Source organism: Stenella coeruleoalba (genome assembly GCF_951394435.1).
Source record: "Stenella coeruleoalba genome assembly, chromosome: 15".
Classification (NCBI taxonomy): domain Eukaryota; kingdom Metazoa; phylum Chordata; class Mammalia; order Artiodactyla; family Delphinidae; genus Stenella; species Stenella coeruleoalba.
This window is the reverse complement of record NC_137161.1, coordinates 65883319-65910774: the sequence shown is the minus strand read 5'-3', so window position 1 is coordinate 65910774 and position 27456 is coordinate 65883319. Positions and strand designations below refer to the sequence as shown.

General features: G+C 40.8%; 2 protein-coding genes across 4 annotated transcripts in view; one reads left to right on the top strand and one right to left on the bottom strand.

Moving 5' to 3' along the window:
• PDILT (protein disulfide isomerase like, testis expressed) overlaps positions 1–27456 on the top strand; it is a 131043-nt gene that overhangs the window by 18410 nt on the left and 85177 nt on the right. The window lies entirely within an intron of this gene.
• LOC307198830 (acyl-coenzyme A synthetase ACSM1, mitochondrial-like) overlaps positions 1–27456 on the bottom strand; it is a 44349-nt gene that overhangs the window by 1896 nt on the left and 14997 nt on the right. The window contains exons 5-12 of the mRNA XM_079946099.1: positions 26745–26904; positions 24743–24822; positions 22359–22482; positions 20058–20138; positions 19413–19514; positions 3085–3212; positions 1900–1999; positions 461–580 (exon numbers count right to left, since the gene is read on the bottom strand). Coding sequence (XP_079802225.1) covers positions 461–580; positions 1900–1999; positions 3085–3212; positions 19413–19514; positions 20058–20138; positions 22359–22482; positions 24743–24822; positions 26745–26904 — 895 coding nt within the window. The remainder of the gene's footprint in view (positions 1–460; positions 581–1899; positions 2000–3084; positions 3213–19412; positions 19515–20057; positions 20139–22358; positions 22483–24742; positions 24823–26744; positions 26905–27456) is intronic.

The following is a 27456-nucleotide window of genomic DNA, read 5'->3' as shown; positions in this document are numbered from 1 at the left end:
AAGTTGAACAAAAAATATCAGAATGTATTACATGCTGTTAGGGTAAATATCATTTTGTTCTTTGTTGTTTGCTATGTGTGTATATGGGTGTTGGGTTGCAATACAGAATCTATTTCTCACGACAGAATGTTTTTTAATAGCTTGGAAATTGCTGGTTTGGGTGTCTTTTTCAAATTTTGAAAGATTATAAATAACCTTCCTGGATATCCTTGGGCAATTGTCTGATTTTTTTCTTTAGGCTGACACTCCAGCAAAGGATGAGTTCCTGACACAGGATCAAGGTTCCATCCGATTCAGTGGGCTCCCTCACACCCCTAAGCTGAAATGCTGCTTCTGCAGAGAAAAATATTAGTGCCCTTGGCTACTTAGGCTTCACCCCAGACACTGTATGAGACTTGAGGCAGTGGAGCCCCCAGAACCACTCACAGGGACCAGACCCCATCCATCTGCTCTCGCTCACCTTCCTTGGGTACTTGTACGGGGCTGTCACTGACTTCACATGCTGCTGCAGCTCCTTGGTGAGCTGGTCTCGATCATGGGACAGGAAGTTTGGGGTCAGGACAATGAAAGCCTTCACTACCTGCAGTGAAGAACCAGAGTGAAGGCTCAGAGAGAGGGACAACCAAAGTATAGTTTAATGAGTAAATGCCTGGGACTTCCTTGGCGGTCCAGTGCTTAAGACTCCACACTCCCACCACAGGGGCCGCAGGTTTGAGCCCTAGTCAGGGAACTAAGATCCTGCGTGCCATGCCACACTGCACGGCCAATAAATAAATAAATAAAAATTTAAAAATAATTTTCAGGGCTTTCCTGGTGGTGCAGTGGTTGAGAGTCCGCCTGCCGATGTAGAGGACACGGGTTCGTGCCCCGGTCTGGGAAGATCCCACATGCCGCAGAGCGGCTGGGCCCGTGAGCCGTGGCCGCTGAGCCTGCGCGTCTGGAGCCTGTGCTCCGCAATGGGAGAGGCCACAACAGTGAGAGGCCCGCGTTAAAAAAAATAATAATAATAATTTTCAGTTTTAAAATTTTTTAAATTTAAAAAAAATTTTTTAAATAAAATAAATGCTTACAATATTAATGGGAAAACAAACTGACAGCAGAGCCTTTGGAAATCCCAGGTTCAAATCTCAATGCTTCCTATTTCCACTCTTTGCTTTGGAACATTACTTAAGCTCTCTTAATCTCGATCTCCTTCTCTGCGAAATGGGGAGAGGACAGGTGCATTCCTCATCAGGTTCATGCAAAGATTCCATGAGATAATACACATAAAACGTGAAGCCAGTTTAAATGTATTTGTGTTCCTATTATTGTTATCATCACCATTTTCACTATTATTATAGGTAGAGTTCTGTGGGCATTTAATAATAGTTAAGACCTTGTGGGCATTTAATAACGTTGTTAATTTATTAGTTTCCTATTATTATTCATGTCCTCATTTAACTTCTCAGGGATTGTACATAGAAGGTGTTCAATAAACACTTGTTGAATCAAGGATGCATGCTCTGGAGCCAGAGTGCTCAATTTCCCACCACTTATTAGCTGTGTAATCCAGGCAAGTTATTTAACCTCTTTATGCCTCTGTTTCCTTCTCTGCATAAAGGTATTAAAAGAGTCCTTAATTCATTGTGTTCTGTGAGGGATAAATGAGCTGACACCCAGTAAGAGCTGATTAACTGCTAGATGGCAGCAGCAGCAGCATTCACTATCAGCATCGTTCCAGTCACAGATGAGGCCACAGTGCCCCCTGCTGACCACATCGTGTAACTGCACATGCACATCAACCATGCCCTCGCTTCACCCTAGGTCCAAGGCTGGGTAGGTATGGCCGGGAAGTTTTCCCCTCACCTGCCTTCCCAGCCCCACGCCCAGCCACGATGACCTCCACGTCCCGTTCCTCACCTCCCCTCGAATCGGGTCCGGGCTGCTCACCACAGCGGACTCAGCCACCGCTGGGTGCTCTGCCAGGGCGTTCTCCACTTCTGCCGGCCCAATGCGGTACCTGCAGGACCAATGGTTCCTTCTGAGCCAATTCCCGGGCGAGGGTGACCCAGTTCCTCAGATCGCATCTTTTGGAGAGACACAAGTTCCCTTGGCACGGAGGGTATCTGTCACAGGGCGCCAGGGCCTGTGTAATGGGACTGAAATGTGAAGTCCTGAACGTTCCATGCTAAGAAATACAAGGCTCAGGTGCCCCCCAGGTGAGATAGGAGGTGAATGCTTCATCCTCCCAGAGCTCTGGGGCTTGGCTCAAGCTCAAGCAGCTTCCCCTGGCATGAAAACTCCTTAGCTTAAACATTTGTACAAATTTTACAGCCTGTTCCTCACTATATCAGCATTGGTTTTAGAAATGAAAAACAACAAACACAATTTTCCTGAAATTCCCAAGAAAACATGTTTTTCTAGTGTAACGTGTCAATTTTTTTCTTTATAAATCATGTAAGAGTTAGGAACAACAGACTTGGAGTCAGACCGCCTTTGTTCAAATCTGGGCTGCACCATGTACTGTCTTTGAAACTTCAGGCAAAGTTTTTCACTGGTCACTGACTCCATTTGCTCATGTAAAATGGGCATAATCATGGGAATTCCCTGGCCATCCAGTGGTTAGGGCTACGTGCTCCCACTGCAGGGAGCACGGGTTCAATCCCCGCTCGGGGAACTGAGATCCTGCATGCCGCACACTTGGGGCCTCCACACACATACCCTCCCCCCACAAAATAAAATAAAATAAAATAAAATGGGCATAATCACATCTACCTTACAGCATTGGGAGGTGGTTCGTATAAAGCTCTACAGAGAGTATGGTCACATAATACGTATTCCAGAAGGGTGAATTTTATTATTGCCATTGTTATGTGCTTCTGTGACATGTGGTTCACTACAGGAGCACACAGAATAAGCTCCCTCAACAAATAGGGCCCAAAGTCAAGTCTTCCTTCCCAGTGCCTTTAGCTTGCATGATGTCTTACTTTGGTTCAGAGTTAGGCTGAGAGTCCATCACCAAGGCATGAAGGAATGTCTGGGCATGCTACCTCCCACCAGGCTCGTGAGGGTGGTACCTTCTGATTCAGCGTCAGCCACACCTACCCGGAGGCATTGATGACATCATCAGCTCTCCCCAGGAACCAGAAGTAGCCCTCTGCATCAACAGTTGCTCTGTCCCCACTGTTGTAAAAGTTCCCACACTCCACTTCGGCTGTCTTCACTGGGTTACTCTGCAAAGAGAACGACACTCCTCTGTCAAACACAGTGAGTTTAGAGATGATGAGCTACAACACTGAGCTCAGAACTGGGTTTGAATCCTGCTTCTGGCTCTACCTGGCACCTGGGCAATTTTTATAATCTCTCTGAGTCTACTTTCATGACATGCAAGCACTCAATGCATGCTACTGGTCGATTTGTGAACAATGTTAAACCAATTTTAAGAACAATTTTTAAAAAATTTTTATTTATTTATTTATTTATTTTTGGCTGGGTTGGGTCTTCATTGCTGCACACGGGCTTTCTCTAGTTGCGGCGAGCGGGGCTACTCTTTGTTGCAGTTCACGGGCTTCTCATTGCGGCAGCTTCTCTTGTTTTGGAGCACAAGCTCTAGGTGTGCGAGCTTCAGTAGTTGTGGCACGTGGGCTCAGTAGTTGTGGCTCACGGGCTCTAGAGTGCAGGCTCAGTAGTTGTGGGACATAGGTTTAGCTGCTCTGCAGCATGAGGGATCTTCCTGTACCAGGGATCGAACCCGTGTCCCGTGCATTGGCAGGCGGACTCTAAACCACTACGCCAACAGGGAAGCCCATTGCCTCCGGTTTTTGGCAAGAGATACTGTTTTCCACTTGAGATACCAGATCAAATTCTGTTTTAAACAAATGCTTTAAAGTAATTTGATTTAAAGTGAAAAATAATGTAAGTAATAATATACATGGTGCATGGATGTGGCAGAAAATAGTTGACGTGGACTTGAATGACTGAAATTTAGGAGACACCACATCAAAGGGTACAGAAAAAGTCCCACCCCCAATTCATGTACCATTTGAACTGCTGTCTGTCTCAGTGTACTCTGATACAGTTGACCTGATACATCCCTGTGGACACGTCTTCCCTGAAGGAAATGATATTTCTTGATGTCAATCATCTGAGGTAGGGTCAGAGATTGGAACCTTGCAGATGGGACTCCCACACCCAGGGAAGGAATTCCTTTGTCTCTCCGGGCCTGAACTTCTTGCAAGTAGATCTCAGAGCCATTGAAGAGCTCCTGAATGGTAGGAGAATAGTATCACATCTACCACACAGAGAGGGTCAGAGTCTACAGAGGCACCTAATTGAGTTCTTCACCTTGACTACTTTTAAAAAGTGCTACTGGTGGGTGATGTCAAGAAAACATGGCAAATGAGGAAGATTTAAGGTCTCATTTCCCCCAAAAAACCACAAAAAATGTACAAGAAGTTGAATTGACTATGTACAACGTCTGGGAAAGAGTCAAAGGCTTAAAACAACCTTATAAATACCCAATCAAGAAAAAGCCATCTTAAAAGTGGTACAAAGTTTTGTGACATTTTATTCACCCTTACTCCAGCCTTTCTCCTGCATGGCAGTTTTGGTCTTGAGCAGATGGCAGCCCAGTTCCCAGTCCCCCTGCTCCAACCAGAGAGAGCAGAGAAGATCTCATTTGCAAATTATTGTACACACCTGTTGTAAACTCTCTGGGGATAATGTGAGGACTGGTGCAAGGCACGCAGTTCATGTAACTCAGAATATAAGCGGGAAGAGCAATAGGCACTGTTCATAGAAGCTACCTGGAAGACTACAAAACTAAAAGGTGCCTAAGCTAAGAAATTATGGGTGGAGATATACAATAGATCATCAAGGTCTGGAGGAGAAGCTGGGGTGAGATTCTTTCAAGAAATTAGGATATTCAAGACAGCTGTGCACATGGCGGTATTTAGAAAACCACGCGCATACCTGAGCAAGACGTGTGCTCACAAGAGTCCTAAGAAGACCTTAAGGTTTCACCTCAGACTGATCTCTAGGCTCAGAGCAAGCTGAGCTAAGTGGTGAAGGAGTAGCCCAGCACAGACCTAACTTGTACATTGGTTGTTCTCTCCTTTTTGTTGTTATTGGTATTTTTGTTTGTTTGACATCTTGACACTCAAGAAAATCTCTGTCAAAACATTAGCTGAACATGAGCTAAATGATCAGACACTTCAGTGTGATCACACATGGCCAATAATTGTCATTGCAAGAAGAGTTTGGAAACGTCTCAAAACAAACATACTGTTATAGGCTTCAACAGTCAACAAAACAAAACAAGAACAACAACAAAACCCCAGACACCCCAACCCCCAGGGAAGCAGGAGAATCTGATTTCCAGAGTTACCACATTGTAATAGTGAGAGGCCCAATATTCAACGAAAAATTACAAGACATACAATGAAACAGAAATCATGCCTCAGGACTTCCCTGGTGGTCCAGTAGTAAAGAATCCACCTTCCAATGCAGGGGAAACGGGTTCGATCCTTGGTCGGGGAACTAAGAGCCCACATGCTGTGGGGCAGCTAAGCCCGTGCACCACAACTACTGAGCACGTTTGCCTCAACTAGGCAGTCCTCATGCTGCAAACTACAGAGCCCACACACTCTGGAGCCTGTGCACCATAACTAGAGAGAGAAAATCCACACGCCACAACTAGAAAGAAGCCCGCACACTGCAACAAAAGATCCCACATGCCACAACAATGATCCTGTGTATTTCACTAAGACCCTACACAGCCAAAAGTAAAAAATAGATAAATAAAATAAATAAATATTTAAAAACATCATGCCTCATTCAAAGGAATGAGATTAATTGACAGAAACCACCCCTGAGGAAGCCCAGACATAAGACTTACTAGACAAACAGTTTAAATCAAGTTTGTTAAATGTGGTCACAGAGGTAAAGGAAGAAATGGACAAAACACTACAAGAAGTCAGAAAAGTGACATGTGGACAAAATGAGAATATCAACAAAGAGATGGAAATTATGGAAAGGCACCAAACAGACGTTCTAGAAAAGGGCAATAACTAAAACAAAAAGTTCACTGAAGTGTTTGGCAGCAGTTTAAAATAGGAATAAGAAAGAATCAGAGAGTTGAAGACAGAACAATAGAAGTTATTGGGTCTGAGGAGCAAACAGGAAAAAAATTGAAAAGCAAACAGCGCCTAATGGACTTGCATGACACCATCGAGCAGACAAACATGTGCATTATGAGAGAAGGAAATGAGACATAGAAGGGGACAGGAATAGTATTTGAAGATATAGGGGCAAAATCTTCTCAAATGTAATGAAACACATGAATTTACAAATACAAGAAGTTCAAAGAAATCCAATAAGATAATCTCAAGAGACCCACACCAGGATACATAAAAATCACAATATTGGAAGCCAAATAGAATCTTGAAAACAGCAAGAGAAGTGACTCATCACATACAAGGATCCTCAGTAAGATTATCAGCTGATTCTCACAGGAAACCTTGAAGGCCAGAAGTGGTGGGATTACATATTTAAAGTGTTGAAAAAAAAAAACCTGTCAATCAAGACTTCTCTATCCTGCCTTCAAAACGCTCCTTAAAAATGAGGGAGAAATTAAGATATTTTCAGATAAAAGCTGAGGGCGTTCATTGCCACTAGACATGCCCTAGCAGATATGGTAAAGGGATTCCTACAGGTTAAAATGAAAAGACTCTAGACGTGTGTCAAATCCATATAAAGATATCTTTGGAAAAGTTAAGTGTGTGGGCAAATGTAAAAGCCAATATTACTGTAATTTTGATTTGTGACTCCACTTTTAATTTTCTATAGTATTTTTTTTAATTTATAAAAAATTCTAAGTCTATATTTTTGGGTACACAGTATACAAAGATATAATTTATGGAATCAGTATCAGAAAGAGGGGACAAAGCTCTATGGAAGTAGAGTTTCTTGTTTTTGTTTCTTTAATGCTTACATGTTTTTAATGAGGTAGCATTGGTTTATAACATCATATGTTTCATGCATACATTATAATTTGACTTCTTTATACACTACAGCACGCTCACCACAAAAACTCTAGTTTCCATCTTTTACCATACAGTTGACCCTCTTTACTCACTTTGCCCTCCAACCCCCATCCTCTCTGATAACCATTAATATGATCTCCATATCTATGCTTTTGTTTTGTTTGTTTGTTTTTTTAATATTCCACATATGAATGAAATCACAGGTATTTGAACTTCTCTGTTTTGTTGATGGTTTCATTTGTTGTGCAGAAGCTTTTTAGTTTGGTGTAGTTCCATTTGTTTACTTTTGTTTTTGTTGCCCTTACCCGAGGAGACATCGCCAAAAATATGTTGCTAAGACCAATGTCAAAGAGCACACTGTCTATGTTTTCTTCTAGGAGTTTTATGGTTTTAGGTCTTACATTCAAGTTTTTTAATCCATTTTGAGTTAATTTTTGTATATGACGTCAGATAGTGGTCTAGTTTCACTCTTTTGTCTGTGGCTGTCCAGCTTTCCCAACATCATTTATTAAAGAGACTTTCTTTTCTCCATTGTAGATTCTTGGCTCCCTTGTCATAAATTCGTTGTCCATATATGTGTGAGTTTATTTCTGGGCTCTCAAATATTTCCATTGATCTATGTGTCTGTTTTTCTGCCAAATTATTTTGAATAGTATAACTTTGTAGTATGATTTGAAATCAGCAAGTGTGATACCTCCCACTTTGTTCTATTTTCTCAGTGAGGATTGCTTTGGCTACTTGGGGTCTTTTGTGGTTCCAGACAAATGTAGAATTCTTTGTTCTATTTCTGTGAAAAATGTTATTGTGATTTTGATATGGATTGCACTGAAGTTGCAGATTACTTCAGGTAAAATGAACATTTTAACAATGTTATTCCTTCCAATGCATGAGTATGAACTAGTTTTCCATTTCTTTGCTTCTTCTTCAATTTCTTTCAACAATGTCTTATAGTTTTTAGTGTACAGGTCTTCCACCTCCTTAGTTAAATTTATTCCTAAGGATTTTATTCTACTTGTTGTGATTGTAAATGGGATTTTTTTCTTAATGTATTCTTCTGCTAGTTCATTGTTATTATATATAAATGCAACAGATTTTTGTATACTGATTTTGTACCCTGCAACTTTCCTCTTTTCATTTATTAGTTGCAATTGTTTTTGGTGGAGTCTTTAGGGTTTTCTACATATAAAATCATGTCATCTACAAATAAGGTGACAAGTAAAATTTGTCACCTTTCCAATTTGGATGACTTTTATTTCTTTTTCTTGCCTATCTGCTGTGATTAGAACTTCCAATACTATGTTGAATAAGAGGGGCGAGGATGCTCATCCTCATCTTCTTCCTGATTTTAGAGGGATGGCTTTCAGTGTCTCACTGTTGAGTATGGTTTTAGCTGTGGGTTTGTCATAAATGGGCTTTATTATGTTGAGGTATATTCCTTCCATACCCACTTTATTGAGAGTTATTTTTAATCATAAATGGATGTTAAACATTGTCAACTGATTTTTCTGCAACTGTAGAGATAATCATATGATTTTTATTCTTTGTTAATGTGGTGTATCACATTGCTTAATTTGCATATATTGAGCCATCCTTGGATCCCTGTAATAAGTCCCACTCCATCATGGTGTATAATCCTTTTAACATATTGTTGTATTAGGTTTGCTAATTTTTTTTTAAAATTATTTATTTTTGGCTGTGTTGGGTCTTTGTTTCTGTGCGAGGGCTTTCTCTAGTTGTGGCGAGCAGGGGCCACTCTTCATCACAGTGCACGGTCCTCTCACCGTTGCAGCCTCTCGTTGCAGAGCACAGGCTCCAGACGCGCAGGCTCAGTAGTTGTGGCTCACGGGACTAGTTGCTCCGCGGCATGTGGGATCCTCCCAGACCAGGGCTCGAACCCGTGTCCCCTGCATTGGCAGGCAGACTCTCAGCTACTGCACCACCAGGGAAGCCCAGTTTGCTAATATTTTGTTGATAACTTTTGCATCTATGTTCATCAGAGATACTGGCTTGCAATTTTATTTGTTGTGTGTGTTATCCTTGTCTGGTTTGGTATCAGTCTAATGTTGGCCTTGTAAAATGAGTTGGGAAACCATCCTTCCTCTTCAATTTTTTGGAATAGTTTGAATATGATAGGTATTAAATCTTCTTTGAATGTTTGGTAGAATTCACCAGTGCAGCCATCTGGCTTTTTGGGAGGTTTTCAATTACTGTTTCAATCTCCTTAATGTTGATCAGTCTATCCAGATTTTCTATTTCTTCATGATTCAATCTTAGAAGGTTGCATGATTCTAAGAATGTTTCCATTTATTCTAGGTTGTCCATTTTTTTTCATAATATTCTCATAATCTTTTGTATTTCTGTAGTATCCATTGTTACTACGCCTCTTTTGTTTTTTATTTTATCAGTGCCTTCTCTCTTTTTTCCTGTGAGTTGAGCTACGGGTTTGTCAATTTTGTTTATCTTTTCAAAGAACCAGCTCTTTCTTTCATTGATCTTTTCTATTGTCTTTTAAGTATCTATTGCATTTGTTTCTGCTCTTATTTTTAATATTTCCTTCCTTCTACTGTCTTTGGGCTTCACCTATTCTTTTTCTAGCTCCTTTAAGTATAAGGTTAAATAGTTTGAGACTTTTTTTGCTTCTTGACGTAGGCCTGTATCACTATAAACTTCCCTCTTAATACCAGTTTTGCTGCAACCCATAGATTTTGGTATGTTATACTTTTATTTTTAGTTGTCTTAAGGTATTTTTAATTTTTTCCTTTAAGTTCTCCCTTGACACAGTAGTTGTTCAGCACCATGTTGTTTAGTCTCCACATATCTGTGACTTTTCTAGCTTTCTTCTTGTAGTTGATTTCTAGTTTCATACCATTATATTCAGAAAAGATGCTTGAAAGGATTTCAGTCTTCTTAAATTTATTGAGACTTATTTTGTGTCCAAACACATGGCCTAACCTTGAGAATGTTCCATGTGCACTTAAGAAGAATGTGTAGTCTGCTGCTTTTGCATAGAATGTTCTATATACGTCTATTCAGTCCATTTGGTCTAATGTTTTATTTAAGGCCATTGTTTCCTTGTTGACTTTTTGTCTAAATGATCTACCCATTAACGTAAGTGGAGTGTTAAAGTCCCCTACTATTATTGTGCTGCCATCAATTTCTCCCTTTACGTCTGTTAATAATCGCTTTATATATTTTGGTACTCCTAGGTTAGGTGTATACAGTCGTTAGTTCCAGGAACCCCTGCAGATACCAAAATTTGAGGATGCTCAAGTCTCTTATAATTTGCATATAATGTACAAACAATTTCCTGTAAAGTTTATATCATCTCTAGGTTACTTATAATACCTAATACAATGTAAATGCTATGCAGATAGTTGCCGGCACACAACAAAGTTAGATTTGCTTTTTGCTTCTCTCTGGAATTGTGTTCTGAATTTTTTTTGATCTGCAGGTAGTTGAATCTGTGGATGTAAAACGTGCCGATCTGGAGGGTTGACTGTATATATATTAATAAATATCATATATTCTTGAAGGGTTATCTCCTTTATCATTATGTAATGTTCATCTTTTGCTCTTCTTACCTTTCTTGGCTTGAAGTCTTTTGTCTGTTATGAATATAGCTACACCCAGTTGTTTTGGCTGCCCTTTGCTTGCAGTATCATCTCGCATCCCTTCACTCAGAGCCTATTTTTTTTAGAGCTGAGATGAGTCTCCTGGAGGCAGAATATAGTTGGATCTTGTTTTTTAATCCATCCAGCCACTGTGTCTCTTTTGATGGGTGACCTTAATCCATTGGCATTTAGGGTGATCACTGATGATATATGAGGACTTAGTTCTGCCATTTTATCTTTTGTTTTCTGGTCGCTCTGTATTGCCACTTTTTTGTTGTTTGTTTGTTTTGGGTTTTTTTTGGGGTTTTGTTTTGTTTTGTTTTTTTCCTTGTGTTTCTTTCTGCCATTTTAGTTTGGTGGTTTTCTATGTTGTTTTTCTTCAGCTTATTCTTTTTTTATGTTTTGTTTTGTGGTTACCATGAGGTTTGTATAAAATGTCTCATAAATAAAACAGCCCTTTTTCTGTAGATAACATCTTATCTCATTTGCCTATACAGGTTCCATCGTTTTCCTGTTCCCCCTTTATATTTGGTGTGTGTGTGCCTCAAATTATCTTCTCTTATACTGTAAGTGTGTTACCAGATTGAAGTACCTTAGTTATTTTTACTGCTTTCCCCCCTTTTATGCTATAACTGTTTAACAACTTATACAGAGTTGCAATTTTCTGATTCTATCTATTTACTCAAAGTTTTGTGTACTTTTGTCTTTTCATTTTGGTAGAAGAGCTCCTTTCAACATTTCTTGTAAGGCAGGTTTAGTGGCGATGAACTCCCTCAACTTTTGTTTGTCAGGGAAAACCTTTATTTCTCCTTCATATCTGAAGGATAACTTTGCTGGTTAGAATAGTCTTGGCTGACAGGTTTTATCTTTCAACAATTTGAGTATGTCATTCCACTCTCTCCTGGCCTGTAGAGTTTCTGCTGAGAAATCTGCTGATAGGGTAATGCGGGTACCCTTGCAGGACAATGTCTTTTTTTCCCCACTGCCTTTAAAATTCTTTTTTTATCATTGATTTTGATAGCTTAATATAATGTGCCTTGAAGAAGGTCTTTTTGCACTGAGATAATTAGGTGTTCTGTTAGCTTGTGGAGTCATATATCCAGTTCCTTCTCCTGGTTTGGGGAGTTCTCAGCTATTATTTCTTATTTTTTATATGCTCTCTGATCTCATCTTCTCTCCTCCTTGTGGAATACCAAATATCCTTATGTTATGTTTTCTAATGAGTTTCTTCATTTTTTAAAACCTTATTTCTCTCTCCTACCTGAATCATTTCTAGATTTCTATCTTTGAGCTCACTAATTCTCCTTTCCATATGGTCTGCTCTATTTCCAGTGGTTTCTAGTACAGTCTTTATCTCATTTTATTGAGTTCTTCAGCTCCAGAATTCGTTTGTTTCTTTTTTAGGGTAACCAATCTCTTTTGTAAAGTATTCCTCTGTTCATCAACTTTACTCCTGAGCTCATTGAATTGCTTTTCTGAGTTTTCTTGTAGCTCAGTGAGTTTCTTCATGATACCTATTTTGAATTCTCCATTAGTTAAAGCATGCTCTTCTGTGATTTTCACTTTGGTTTCTGGAGAATTGTCATTTCTTTTTTGGTATACTGCATTGCTGTCATTTTTCATGGTGCTTGATGAAATGTTCCTGTGCCAGTGCATTTGAAGTATCCAACACCTTTCTTAATAGATAAAGTTTTGCTTACTTTGTTTCTAACAAACCAATAATTGGTAACTAGAGGTTTTTCCTTTGTTTTTAAGTAGGTGGCACTACAGCACAAGTGTTTTTTTTTTTTTAACGTGTTTATTGGAGTATAATTGCTTTACAATGTTGTGTTAGTTTCTGCTTTATAACAAAGTGAATCAGTTATACATATACATATGTTACCATATCTCTTCCCCCTTGCATCTCCTTCCCTATCCCACCCCTCTAGGTAGTCACAAACCATGGAGCTGATCTCTCTGTGCTATGCAGCTGCTTCCCACTAGTTATCTATTTTACGTTTGGTAGTGTATATATGTCCATGCCACTCTCTCGCCCTGTCACAGCTTACCCTTCCCCCTCCCCATATCCTCAAGTCCATTCTCTAGTAGGTCTGTGTCTTTATTCCCGTCCTACCCCTAGGTTCTTCATGACTTTTTTTTTCTTAGATTCCATATATATGTGTTAGCATATGGTATTTGTTTTTCTCTTCCTGACTTACTTCACTCTGTATGACAGACTCTAGGTCCATCCACCTCACTATGAATAACTCAATTTCGTCTCTTTTTATGGCTGAGTAATATTCCATTGTATATATGTGCCACATCTTCTTGTGTGTTTTTTTTTTTTTTTTTTTTTTTTTTTTTTTTTTTTTTTTTGCGGTACGTGGGCCTCTCACTGTTGTGGCCCCTCCTGTTGCGGAGCACAGGCTCCGGATGCGCAGGCTCAGCGGCCATGGCTCATGGGCCCAGCCGCTCCACGGCATGTGGGATCCTCCCAGACTGGGGCACAAACCCATGTTCCCTGCATCGGCAGGCGGACTCTCAACCACTGTGCCACCAGGGAATCCCAATGTGCCACATCTTCTTTATCCATTCATCTGTTGATGGACACTTAGGTTCCTTTCATGTCCAGGTTTTTGGTTCGTTTTTCCAGAGCTGCCTCTTGTGGTATTTGAGAATCTGCACTTTCCATCTTCCATTGTCTCTGTGGAAGGTGTGGCCCCATGCCCTCATAATTGCTTCTTGTGCTCCTGGGGTCACTGGTGCCTTGCTGTTGCTGGTGTCACTTCTGTTGCTGGCATCACCACCAGGAGCACTGGTATGGCAGAAGTTTCCGCTGTGTCTGGGGTTGCCTAGGTTGCAGCCACTGCTGCCCCGGTGGGGGTAGTTGGAGGGAGGGGTAGAAGCTGGGGTTAGAGGTTGTCATGTTCATGGGCACCACCACAAGCAGGGGTCTGGAGTTTCATGTGCTCCTGTGGCTGAAGAGACTGGGGTCATGGGGCTCACTTCTACTGCTGCCCAGTTCTCTGTGGCCATGGGCACTGCTGCAGCTGGAAGCCAGAGTCATGTGTGTCACCTTTGCTGCTGCTGCTGGATTCTCTGGGGCTGTGGCTCAGCCATGATAGCCAGGAGGCCAGTATCATGGGCACTGGTTCTGCCTCTTCTATGTGTTCCAACCCATCCACCTTCAGATTACAGATGTGTAGATCTCTCTTGTGTCCTGGTGTGTTGAGCAGAGGAACCGGTGTTGTGTTATGGATGTTTTACTAGTTGTAGGTTAAAGGAGAGAGACAAAGGGATTGTCTCACACCACCATAATGCTTAGAAGTATAGCTTTTGTATGTAATTGAAGTTAATTTGGTATCAATACAAATTAGATTGTTATAATTTTAGGATGTTATATGTAATCCCCATAGTAACCATGAAGAAAATATCTAAGGAATATAAACTAAAGGAAATTAGAAGAGAAGCAAAATATGTCACTAAAAAATATCAACTAAATAAGAAAGAAGACGGTAGTAGAGGAAATGAGGGGCAAAAAAGCATTAAGACATACAGAAGATGAATAGCAAAACGGCATATGTAAGTCTTTCCTTATCAATAATTACTTTAAATGTAAATGGGTGAAACTCTCCAATCCAAAGGCAGAGATTTGCAGAATAGATGATAAAACATGATCCAACTCTACACTGTCTATAAGAGACTCATTTCAGATTCAAAGACACAAGTAGGTTGAAAAGATGGAAAAAGACATTCCCTACAAATAGGAGACGAAAGGGTGGCTATCTAATAATATCAGACAAAATAAACTTGAAGTTGAATACTGGCACAAGTGACAATAAATGGACATTATATATTGAAAAAAAGATTAATTCACTGAGACTATATAACATTCAGAAACGTATATGCACCTAACAGCATAGTGCCAAAATATATGATGCAAACATAGACAGAATTAAAGGGAGAAATCAAAACTCCAAATTATATAAAATAAACATTGATGGAATTGAAGGGAGAATATACAGTTCTACAATAACACTTGGAGAGTTCAATATATTACTTTCAATAATGGATAGAACAACCAGAAAGAAGGTCAATAATGAAGTGGAGGACTTGACTAACACTACACACCAATTGGATCTGACCGATATACAAAATACCCTGCCTAAGAACAACAGAACACACATTTTTCTCCAATGTACACGGAACATTCTACAGGATGGGTCACATAATATGCCACAAAACAAAGATTAGTACATTTTAGAAGATTGAAATCATACAAGGTATCTTATCTGATCACATAGAATGAAATTAAAAATTAACAACAAAAAGAAAAGTGAGAAATTCACAAATATGTAGAAAATTAAGCAATACAGTCTTAAACAACCAATAAGTCAAAAATGAAATCACAGGGGAAATTAGAAATTACATGGAGATAAATAACAACCAAACTACAACAGACCAAAGCTTGTGATTGTAACAAAAGCAGTGTTGCTTAGGAATTTTAAACACCTACATTAGGAAAAAAAAAAAATCTCACGTCAATAACTTAACACTTTAAGTAACAAGAAAGAGGGGCGCAAACTAAATCCAAAGCTAGCAGAAGAAGGAAATAAGTTTGGAGCTAAAATAACAAAATAGCGAATAGGAAAACAATAGAGGGAACAAATAAAGCCAAAAGTTGGTTCTTTGATAAGATCAAAATTGACAAATGTTTAGCTATATTAAGAAAAAAAGAGATGATTCAAATTATTAAAATCGGAAATGCAAGAGGAGATATTACTAGCCATTTTACATTCCAAAAAAGAAAAGTTTGTAAGAGAACACTAAAACAATTATACACCAAAAGACAGGATAATCTAGATGAAAGAGGCAAATTTCTAGAAACACATAATCTACCAAAAATAAATCATGAAGAAATAAAAAATATGAATAGACCTATAACTAGTAAGGAGATTGAATCAGTAATCAACACTCTCATCCCCCCCCACCCTGAAAAGAAAGCCCCAGACATGACGCCTTCACTGATGAAAACTCCCGAACATTTAAAGAAGAATCAATACCAATTATTCTCAAGCTCTTCCAAAAAATTGAAGGGGAGAAACAAACTCCTTAACTCAATCTATGAGGTCAGCATTACTCTGACACCAAATCCAGACAAAGATACTACAAAAAAAGAACACTACAGACCCTTATGAATAATTGGGGCAAAATTCTCAGCAAAATGCTAGCAAACAGAATTCAGCAACATATTAAAAGGATTATATACCATGTCCAAGTGGGATTTATTCCTGGTTCAACATATGAAAATCAATCAATGTAATGAACCATGCTATAGAATGACAGTGGGGGCTGGGGGACCCCACATCTATTCAATTGATGCAGAGAAAGCATTTAACAAAATTCAGTACCCTTTCATGATAAAAACACGCAGTTTATTTAATAAATAGGAATAGGAATAGAAGGAAATAGAATAGAAGGAAACTAGGAATAGAAGGAAACATCCTCAACATGACAAAGGCCATATATTTAAAAAAAAAGCATAGCTAACATCATTCTCACTGGACTGAAAGATTTTCTCTTAAGATCAGGAACAAGACAGGAGAGCCTGATCTCACCATTTCTACTAAACAAAGTATTGGAAGTTTACCCAGGTCAGTTAGGCAAGAAAAAGAAATGAGGCACCAAAATGAAACAGAATTAAAACTAGATCTGTTCACAGATAACATGATCTTACATGTACAAAACCCTAAAAAACTTTCTCTCACACACACAAATTGTTAGAGCTAATAAAGGAATTCAGCAAAGTTATAGGAAAGAAAATCAATGCACAAAACTTAAGGTGCAGTTCTATACTTTAACAATTAACAATCCAAAAAGAAAAAACATCAATAAGAATACAATACTAAGGATAAATTTAGTATAGAAGGTGAAAGACTTGTACACTGAAGATTAAAAATCACTGCTGAAAAAGAGAAAGAAGACATAAATAAATGGAAAAGCATCCCGTATTCATTGATTTGAGACAATATTAAGGTGACAATGCTGCCCAACATTATCTACAGATTCAATGCAATCCCTATAAAAATTTCAATGGTGTTTTTTCAGACATAGAAAAACCCATCCTAAAATTCACATAAAATCTCAAGGGATCCCAAAATGCAAACACAACCTTTAGAAAGGAGAAAAAAGTTGGAGGACTTAAACTCCTGATTTCAGAAACTTACTTCAAAGCTATAGCAAACAAAACAATGTGATACGTTCATAAAAAGAGACATACAGACCACTGGAAGAGCATAGAGAACCCAAAAAGTAACTCTCACATATACTGTCAATTGATTTTAGGCAAGGGTGCCAAGACTATTCAGTGGGAAAGACAGTCTTTTTAACAAATGGTGCTCGGAAACGTGGATGACCACATGCAAAAGAATGAAGTTACCTTATATCATACACAAAAATTAATTCAAAATAGATCAAAAACTTAAATGTAAGAGCTGAGCTTATGAAACTCTTGGAAGAAAACACAGAGGAAAATCTTGCCTTGGATTTCACAATGATTTCTTGAATATGACACCAAAAGCACAGGAAATAAAAGAAAAATATTGAATACATAAAATGTTCACCAAATTTGAAAACTTTGTATGTCATAGGATACTATCAAGAAAGTGAAAAGACAACCCACTGAATGGGAGAAAATATTTGCAAAGCATATAATCTGCATATCTGATACGGTATTAATATCCAGGCTACATAAAGAACTCTTACAACTTAGAAACAACAACAACAGAAAAATGAACAACCCAATTAAAAATGGGCAAAGAACTTGAATAGACAATTCTCCGAAGATATACAAATGGCCAATAAGAACATGAAAAGATGCTAGTCATTAGAGAAATGTCAATCAAAACCACAATGAGTTACCACTTCAAACCCATTAGAATGGCCATTATTAAAAATAAACTGAAAATAGCAAGTGAGTGTAAGGATATGAGGAAATGAAAAGCCTTGTGCATGTGGAAAACATGCATGGCAATTCCTCAAAAAGTTAAACAGAATTACCATATGATCTAGCAATTCCATTTCTGGGTATATAACCAAAAGAAGGGAAAGCAGGGACCCAAACAGTTACTTGCACAATCAGTGTTCATAGCAGCATTATTCACAAAGGCCAAAAGGTGGAAACAACCCAATGTCCATCAAAACTTGGTATATACATACAATGGAATATTATTCAGTCTCAAAAGATGACAGTTTGCTGAAACATGGATGAACCTTGAAAACATGGTGCTAAGTGAAATAAGCCAGACACAAAAGGGCAAATGTTGTATGATTCCACTTATATGAGGTAACTAAAATAGGCAAGTTCTTAAAGACAAAAAGTACCATTAGAGGTTACCAGCTGCGGGGAGATGGGGACTAGGCAGCTGTTGTTTAATGGGAACAGAATTGCTTCTTGGGATGGAGGAAATTGTCTGCAGATGCATGGTGGTGACGGTTGTGCAATATTGTAAATTTTACTCAGTGCTACTGAACGGTATGCTCAGGAATGGTGAAAAGGGTAAATTTTATATCATATTTATATATAAACCTACAATAGAGTATAAGGAAACCTGCTGTAACTCTTCATCAGACAAACCCTAATTAGCAAGGTTTAGGTCATGCCTCAATAAAAAGAAAATAAAAGAACAGAATATAAGCCAACAAATCTCAATGGAAGAGTGACATGTCTCATTGCCATGAGAACGTGTGAAATGAGAGAAATCAGTGTGGCCATATGCCAAGACATCTTTGCTAAATAAAATATGTTATGTACAATTTTTTTAAGTCATGACTTTGGACCATGCCAGTTCAATTTAACCAGAATCTCTGTGGTTGGATCCAAGTATTTAAAAAAACAGAATCCCTCAAATGATTCTAACGTGCAGGCAGTATTAAGAACTGCTGATCTAGATACCTGTTACTCTGTGTTCATTTTCCCTTTTATCCAACCTTTACACTGTGCTACTGAGAATTAAGGCTAAGGCTTGCATGATTGCTTCTGGACAATAGTACCACAGAGGGACAGGCCCCCACCCACCCACCCAAGGCCACAGTGTGAGCACAACAGTGACACCAGTGGCTGTGACTTTGTAGAAAGGAGATGGAGTCTGAGATCAATTTCAGGGTCTGTCTACCCTTCTACGGTCCATCTTGGAAGCTGAGGTTTTCCTCTTAGTGGCCACTGCTAGCTAGGGTTTGTCTGATGAAGAGTTACAGCAGGTTTCCTTATACTCTATTGTAGGTTTCTGTAGTTCCTGGATTTCTCATTTAGAGTTTGGGGTCCAAAACACACCACTTTGAATCCTAGGCCTGCCATTTATTTGACATGGGAAAGACACGTTAAGCTTCTAATCTGCAGTTTCTTCCTCTTTAAAGCGGGGATAATAGCACCCCTGGAGGCTCAGGGAGTATAATAGATTTGTTTGCACCCTGTTGGTAAGTGCGGTGGTATGATGTGAACCCAGTCAAAGCCAGCACTCTTAACCACAAAACATCACTGGACCCCAAGTCTGGTGGTTCTGAAGCCAGGCTGTTTTCTACCCCAACAGTCAGCCCATAAGTGCCAGATGGGTTATGACAGAAAGGGATGTGGGAACACACTATGAGCTTTGAGATTAATTAGAACAGGTTTCATTGACTTGGAGTGAATAAAGGAAGAAGGAAAAGTCTCAACATGCAGAGTTCAGTCCAGTCCCTTATCACCTACACAGCTCCCTGCAAGGATTCTTGGGCCGTGTGGGGGCAGATGGGGTGTCCTTACCTCATAGCACATGAAGATGCCTATGGGCCTGGTGGGCTTGATCCTGATGCCAATGTTTCCTTCAGTGTTGGGCGGCAGGATGTTGCCCTTGTCATCAATGATCTGGAGCAAGAGACCTGTGAATCCCACCCTGCAGGGATCCCCAACACTCCTGCCCCACCCAAACACTGCCTGGCTCATTCATGTGACACAGTGGGGGTTATTGGGGGAGGGGGTTGTGGTAGAGGAGCCCTGTCAGAAAATAGAATAAAACTGTCAAAAGTCTTTGAAATCAGCAAATGGTAAAACCCAAGCCATGGGTCTATGTGTTTCATGCATATATAGACATCACAAATGTGTCTTCAAGCGAGAAAACACGGATCAGGAAAAACTAAAGGCACCAGCAGTGGAGAGAGCTGCCTGTGCTACTGCAAGTACTCTTTCCCAGGCTCGGTGCATGAGGCCTCTGGCTGTCCTGGCAAGCTGCGCTCACGCCCAGGACACTGCAGTTCTCAACTGAAAACTCCCCAGGAAACTGGAGGAAAAGTAGGCGGAGAAGAGGAAGGGCAAGCGGGAGGCATGACTGGTTCTGTCACCTCGTGTCACACAGTGGTCCAACCCCAGCCGAGCACTAACTGCTCTGTGCCAATGTCTTTACCACCAGACCTGAATGTCGTAGGGTGGGATGGCCTTCCCCAAGGAACCCGGCTTGATCTTCATCCCCCGGAGAGTGCCGCAAGTTGTTCCCTGTTCGCAAAGAAGAGAACGGGGGTTGGCCAAGACTCCAGGCTAATCACAAAGCAGCAAGAATCAAACACAGCATCCTTGCTTACAAATGTCATTTGATGCTGTGCAAAGAGCCCTCGTGGAGAAGCTAGAAGCCATCGACCCCACTCTAGTCAGCAGACATTCACTGCACCTGACATGGGCTGGGCCTGAGCCCGGTGCTGGGGCTACAGAGTCCAGTGGGAGAGGCCATGAAGAAACAGAGGAGTGAGCCCGGCTGTGGGCATGTAACGTAGGGTGTGGAGTGTCCACTGTATGCCAGACATGTGTCCCTTTGCTGGGCAGGGCCATGAGTATATTTCACAACCATTTACTTGTAGCTGCCTCAACTGCTTCTCAGAGCTGTGCTGAGATTATTCAGATTGTTCACGTTGTTCCCCTACCCCCATGTCTTCCTGATGAACCTTATTCCTTCTTAATGGTTCTCTAAATTATCACTTTCCTAAAGTTAAGCGCTTTACACACAGAGAGACCAAGGTTTGAATCCTGACTCCACCACTCACTAGCTATGTACCAAGTAATCCCCCTTGATCTCCTCCTCTGTCAAATGGGGGTAATTATAACATTATCGCTCAGAGTGCTTGTGAGTGTGTGCCAGGCACACACCAAGTATTCAGTAAACAACTATTACTAGCTATCATTCAGGCCCTAATCAAAGGAAGTTGGGAGATTCTCTTTCTGTGGTATTTTCCCCCACTCTTCTATTGTTGCTTGTCTGTTTCCCTCAGTAGATAATGAGCATTCAGAGAATAGAGATTGTCCCATCTATGTCTGCACCCCCAGCCTCTAAACACAATACCTACCTAAAAACAACAGTGACAACCATAGCTGCAATAGGGGTTAGACACTGTGCCCAGAGCTTTGTATACTTTCTTTCTTTTACCTTATCATAACCTGGCAAGACTGGCATTATATTTCCATTTTGGAGATGGGGAAGCTAGACTCTGCAAGATTCAGTGATATGCCAACAGTCTCGAAGCCTATAACTGGCAAGGCTGAGATCGGAACTGGGGTCTGAGCTCCTGAGAGAGGAAGTACTTTCCCCTCTGCAATGTCACTGCTCACACTCTAATGTGGAAAATGTTGCAGAAATGAGTGAATAGGTGTGAAAATGTTTGGAGAAATAAAGCACCATCCGGGTATCGGGGAGTATTCTGTTGTTACAGATAGTTAATGCAAAGGGACTGGCGTCATGGGTGTAGCGCATAGTTCTAACCTCACCCTTCTTGTCTGAATGCAAACTGTGGACCAGCAAGGACAGACCTAGAGTCTTAACAATTCTCAAGACTGGAAGCAGACCCAATAACTGATTATTTATTTATTAATTTATGCAAAATAATGTCAGACAAGTATGTCAATTGAGACTGAAGCAGCTATTTTGCTACAGGCCCTGAGAAGACAATCATACCTCTGTCAGGTAAAGGGATGATAGGGAAGTAGGGGAAAGTGGCTCTGTCCAGCATCGGAAATGCATTGAAAATGTGTTAGAAGTGAGATACCTGCCCACACTATCATGGATAAAGTCCTTGAGATTCAAGACATGCATGATTCTTTGAATGCCCCGCCCACCTGACTGGTCAGTGATCCTCTTTGGGATCACACTGTGTGTGTGTGTGTGTGTCTGTGTGTGTGTGTCTGTGCGTGTGTGTGTGTGTGTGTGTGTGTGTGTGTGTGTGGCGTGTATATAGAAGATCTCTCCTCCTGCTAGTTTCTCACCATCAAAGCTGTGTGCTCTCCTCATAAACACCCAGAAATGAACTAGTGAACTTCCGGGGCTAGCTCCGGCCTGTTCCTGTGGTTGCTGCCTAGGAAGGGACGGTGAAGTGGACAGGACTTGCAGTGGTGGCTTCCATGTCTCTGGAGAGTGCCTTCTATGCCAGTGCCCCTCCTGGGCTCCCTTAATTATAACTAATTATCACAGGTACAGTGGCACCATGTCCTTAGACCCCTTTCTAAGTTTTTGTCCAATAGTTTTCAGCACATGGGTCTTTTGACAAGTTGATGAGCTGCAACTGTCCTTTCTGCAAATTCATTTGGGACAAATAAGCCAGAGCTCTGGAGCCTCCCACTGGCTTTGAGCAATGCTGTGTGCTCTGCACACACTCATAGCAGGATTCAGCTCATCTGCTGGGCTCAGTGGACGAGCACATCATGACTGGCCCAGAGGGACCCTTCACCTACCGTTTCTGACTGTCCGTAGGCCTGGTAGAGCAGAACGCCTGTCTGTCTTCTCCACAGCTCTTGCTCCTCGGGCAGCAGGGCCTCCCCACCAGTACAGCAGTGCTCCAGGGTGGGGAACCTGAGGCTGAGGGGAAGGCAAGATGTCAACAGAGCCTCTGCAGACTGGGCTTGGGTGCTCTGCCCCAGGCCCAGGGAGAGCTCAGAGCATTGTCATCTGGATCATTCATCCTTCTGCTTCTTCGCTTTCTTACTTGCCTTCTGGGCATTTTCCTGGTGGTCAAGTCCAAGTGGAAGTCATTTCCTGTTGGTACCTGTTAACTCATCTGGCAGGGGTAGGTGGTGGTGGTGGTGAGGCTAATGGGTTAAATCAGGGAGATCAGGACTGAATAAGGATGTTGATGTAACAAGAGGGAGAAGTGTGCTTGGAACACATTCTAAGCATTCTACATGGCTAAGAGGGATATTTTTGTAAACCATAAGGGCTGAGGGATAAGACCCCAAGGATATGCTAGGATGGTAATAGAACTGTACCGCCTTCTGGGAAGAGTGGGCTTATGTGAACTGAAGGCCTTTTGTGTTTCTGGCTGGAGAACGCAAATTTGGGGTTAGAAATGAATTGCTCGGGACATCAAGGAAGACCGGGGTTCATGTAAGTGAAGAGAAGGAGGATCACAGGTAACTTCCCTGAGAGTAGGAATCTGGGAGAGAACAGAAAAGTCTGCTGTGAATATTTGCAGTAGTTTGCTAGGTACGTTGTGCGATGTAAATCCTCTCATCTATTTTCCCCATGAAGATTTCCATAAATAATACAAAAACCATCACAAAATAATGATGGATTCCCTGAAGGAAATGGGTAGAAGTGATTGGGGTCTTAGTACCACTTTGCCTGGGGCTGAACTGAGCCAGCTTGTAGGGCTGAGGGAGGTGGCAGAATCCCTTGTCACCCTCTGCTCATATATACAGAGCCTGTAGTGATGGACAGCAGGGCTGGCTTCATGGAGGGTATGTTCCTCATTCTTCTTGAGCTTTATCCAAAGTACATAAAATGGGCAGAGTCTCCAATAGAGGCAATATTCATGCCTTGGTTGAATTTGTATGGGGTTTGTTCACCATCTCAAGAACGTGGCAACAAGTAGCTGTAATATGAGCTTTGAAATACAGTTGGAAACATAATTCTGTCAGATTGAGGGTTCATGAATAAAATCAAGCTGTATTTCAGTTATCTTCATAAATTGAACTCCTTGGTATTTTAAGTCTTTTATGTCTAAAACATGTTAGCTCTGATTCTGAAGTAGCCATTTCAATTTCAGAGTCGCTAAAAGATACATAAACAACCATAAGGTTCAAAGAGCAGATTTCAGGTGAGCTAAAAATTAATCCACAAACACGGGGAAATGCAAAAATAAAATGACAGTGTGATACTACATGCCCATCAGATTGGCAAAAATTAAAACTTGGACAAAAACAAATATTGCCAGAGATGTGGAACAATGGGAATGCTCCTACCCTGCTACCTTGGTTAGGATGAGCATACCTTGGTTCAAAACTTTGGAAAATAAGGTAGTAGGGTGCAATGTCAGTGTGACCTAGCAATTCCTCTCCCAGAGAAGATCTACAGCAACGTGTGTTTACGTGTTTATGTACATGTTCAAAAATTCAATGCAGCATTAATCATCAGTAGTCCCAAACTGAAAACTACCCAAATGCCCAATAATAGAACTGAGTTAAAATGTGCTACTTTCATAAAATGTAATGTTATACAGCAATGAAAATTAACTCCAGCATTATTTAACAACACGGACAGTTCTTAGAAACATAATGTTGAAAAAAGAAGTCAGATATTATGGAATAATGTATGATTGCATGAAGTTCAAAAGCAAGTAAAGTAGAATAATTTGTCTAGGGATATTTCCTGTGTAAACTATGAGGGAAAATGAGGAAATGAACCATAAAAGCCAAGACAGTGGATTCCTTCAGTGGAGATGGAGAGGCATGAGGAGGTCTCTGGGGACACTGGCCATGTCCTATTTTTGGGCCTTCGGTGAGCAGTTACATAGCTGTTTTATTTTCAACAATTCATTAATCTGTAAATGTATATATTATATAGTTTTCTGTATGTTTATTTCATAACAAAATGTTTATAAAAGTAAAAACCCACAATGATGCAAGACTCACTCAGTGTTTCGTTTGGTTCCCTGAATCCTGTTTAAAGAACCAATTAGACTAGCTGCTAAATATCACCACCACCATTTACCCCCCACCACACACACACACACAGTATCCTCAAAGAACCATAGCTAAAATCAGTCAGACCACAGTGCATCAGATTACTTAAAATCCTACCCGAAGATTCCTGTTACCAACCGCAACCACATCTACCATACCTGGTGGAATTCTGCTGCAGAATCATTCGAAATACAGAGGGCGCAGCAAAGCATTGGGTAATAGGGTATTTGAATAAAGTCTAGAAAGTTAGGAGAGAAAAAATTTTATTTTTGCAATTAAGATTTAAAACATAGATTTGTTATTAGCATTTTAATTCTGACCTCTCCTCTAGGAGAGCCCATTTATTCATCTGTTAATTCTTTCAGTATACCTACATTGAGCATGAATTCCGTACATGGCATTTGTCAGGTACGACTGGAGCAACACAAGAAAGTCTAAGTTGAGGGGATGGGTAGGGAGGGAATGAAGGGAAAGTTTTGTTTTGTGAATTTGAATGGTAAATTTTTAATTTAACATTTTTCATTTTAGTCATCATCTCCCATCTTCAATAGGAGAGACTGAAACCAAGTAATTTAAAAAGTTTATTTTTAAAAATACACGAAAGTAATAATTGTAAAGTAAATTAAACAATTGAACTTTCAAATGCAGGGTTTGGGGTAAATTTGTAGACTCAGTTCTTTGAAATAATTCAAGCTTAAAATACACTGAGACTGTGGGGACACCCCTTGTAGGGGAAGGAGAATTAGACCTGGTGGGGGAAGGAGAGAGGTGGATTCATTGTGGTTTGTGCAGTTTTATGCCTCAGAGACCGGCAGGATGCAGGCAGAAAATAATGACGGAGAGGCAGATGTTGACATAGGGGCAGGGAATGAGAAGTGGGAGGTACAGTTTCAGGTGCTGGAGGGATGAGCAGATGAACTTAACCAACCAGCAGAAAAACAGGTGGAAACTAGCCTGGAGGGAGGACTGGACAGTTTTGGGAGCCACCCGAGTGGACGTACCTGCTGGAGAAATGGAAGTACAGGAAGCTGCTTAGAGGGGAGGGAAAGTTGAGGGCAGAGCCTTGGATGACTACGGTGTTCAGGGGTGAGCTGGGGGAACAGGCGGTAGCTGTAGCAAGTGGAGAATGTTCTGTGGAGCAATCTGACCTTAAGGGAGGAGAGACGGGGCTGGTCCGAGGTGTACCAGGGTGAAGGGCAGGTGTTCTTAGGATGAGGAACTTTGAATATGTTTATGGACTGAGGGAGTAGAGTCAATGAAAAGTGAGAGATTGCAAATACAGGAGAAAAGGTTTAATGAGTTAAAGATTAATAGAGAGGGGCTCCAAACACAAGGGCAGGGAAGAGAACAGGATCAGCAGCAGGTGTCGGGAGGGAGTTGGACGTTGAGAGGTGAAGGGGCAGGTCTGCCTCTGAGACAGAAAGCAGGGGAGTGAGCGGAGACACAAAGACAATTTTTAAGTGAAGAGAAATACGTTGAAGGAGTTCACGCAGGTGACCTCAGTTATTATCATGGTGTATGCACAACAGCAACTGCTACCACTTACTGAGTGTTCTCTCTGGGCTAGTCTCAGGGCTAAGCACTTTACACACCTTTCCTATGTCGTCTCATTAATATTCCCAACAATTTTGTGGAAATAGTAACCATTAAGACTCTCATTTTACAGATAAGGAAACTGAAGCTCAGAGTGGTAAGCAAACCACTAATAAATGTCAATCATGGGATACGAAACTAGATCTGTCATATTCCAAGGCCTTTGTTTCTAAATATGTCATTAAATTGAGTAGTCACACAAATACAACATTCACACACCAGCTACCTGGCCCTGGTAGAGCCAGGATCCAGGATCCAGGAGACCTGAGCTTGTTCTGTTTGCTTTCATTTCTCAAAATGTATATTCTGGTTCCCAGGTCCACAAAGTCTGATCCATAGGTCTAGGGAAAGGTTTGGAATATGTGTTTTCTTCAAAGTTACCTCTTGATGTAATTCTGATACGATGATTGATTCAGTGCTTCACACTTTGAGAAACCCAGAGCCAGGGTTATATTATGCTAAGAGGCTTCTTTGCTAATCAAGTATTTTCTCAGTTGGATCCAGTTTTTGAACTCGAAATGAGTTTTTTCTGGGAGTTTGTTGATATCGAAAGGTTCGTCTTCTTACCTGTACAATGACCTTGGGGTCAAACTGGGGCAGATGATGGACAAAGACTGTAGACCCCGCTGTCCATGGTTCAAGCAGGGACCCTCCAACAGCCAGAATCCAGCCTGTGTCTGACAGGCACCAGAGGACATCAGACGTCTTCAGCTGCAGTAATTTCCTGCTAACTCCAAAATACAGTTAGCCTCAGATACCATTCTGACTACTATACTATCCTTCCCTTCTCTCCACCCGCATTCCTCCAGGATTTTGCTACTCAGTTGTTATCATTAGCACAGATACCAACTATCTACAAAAAGCCTTCTCTGTCTCCCTGGTCTGGTTAATAAGGTACAAAGTATATAGAACGTGGTCTGGTTTGAATATTACTAGTTGGGGGATGGAGAGAAGGGAGAAGAGTTTGGTTTGAAATTGATTAAATGGTTAACCCAGCTTCAGCCTCTATGTTTGTTCCAGGTTAGGGCAGTGGCATGGTGTGGCTTAGTTCCAGGTATTATTTTTCCCTAGCAGTTCATGACTGGGAAACTCTATGCCGGAGTTGTCCACAATCAAGGAGAGGAGAGGACCTGTCACGTAAGGTCACATTGCTGGAGCATTTTATCTTTCGCCACCAAACCCTGGAACTACTGACAGGGACACAGGGGCTTGTCATTTGTGTGGTTTGCAGAATGTCTGCTGTTTCCACCCACATCTCCTCCATTCCTCCTGTAAAGGT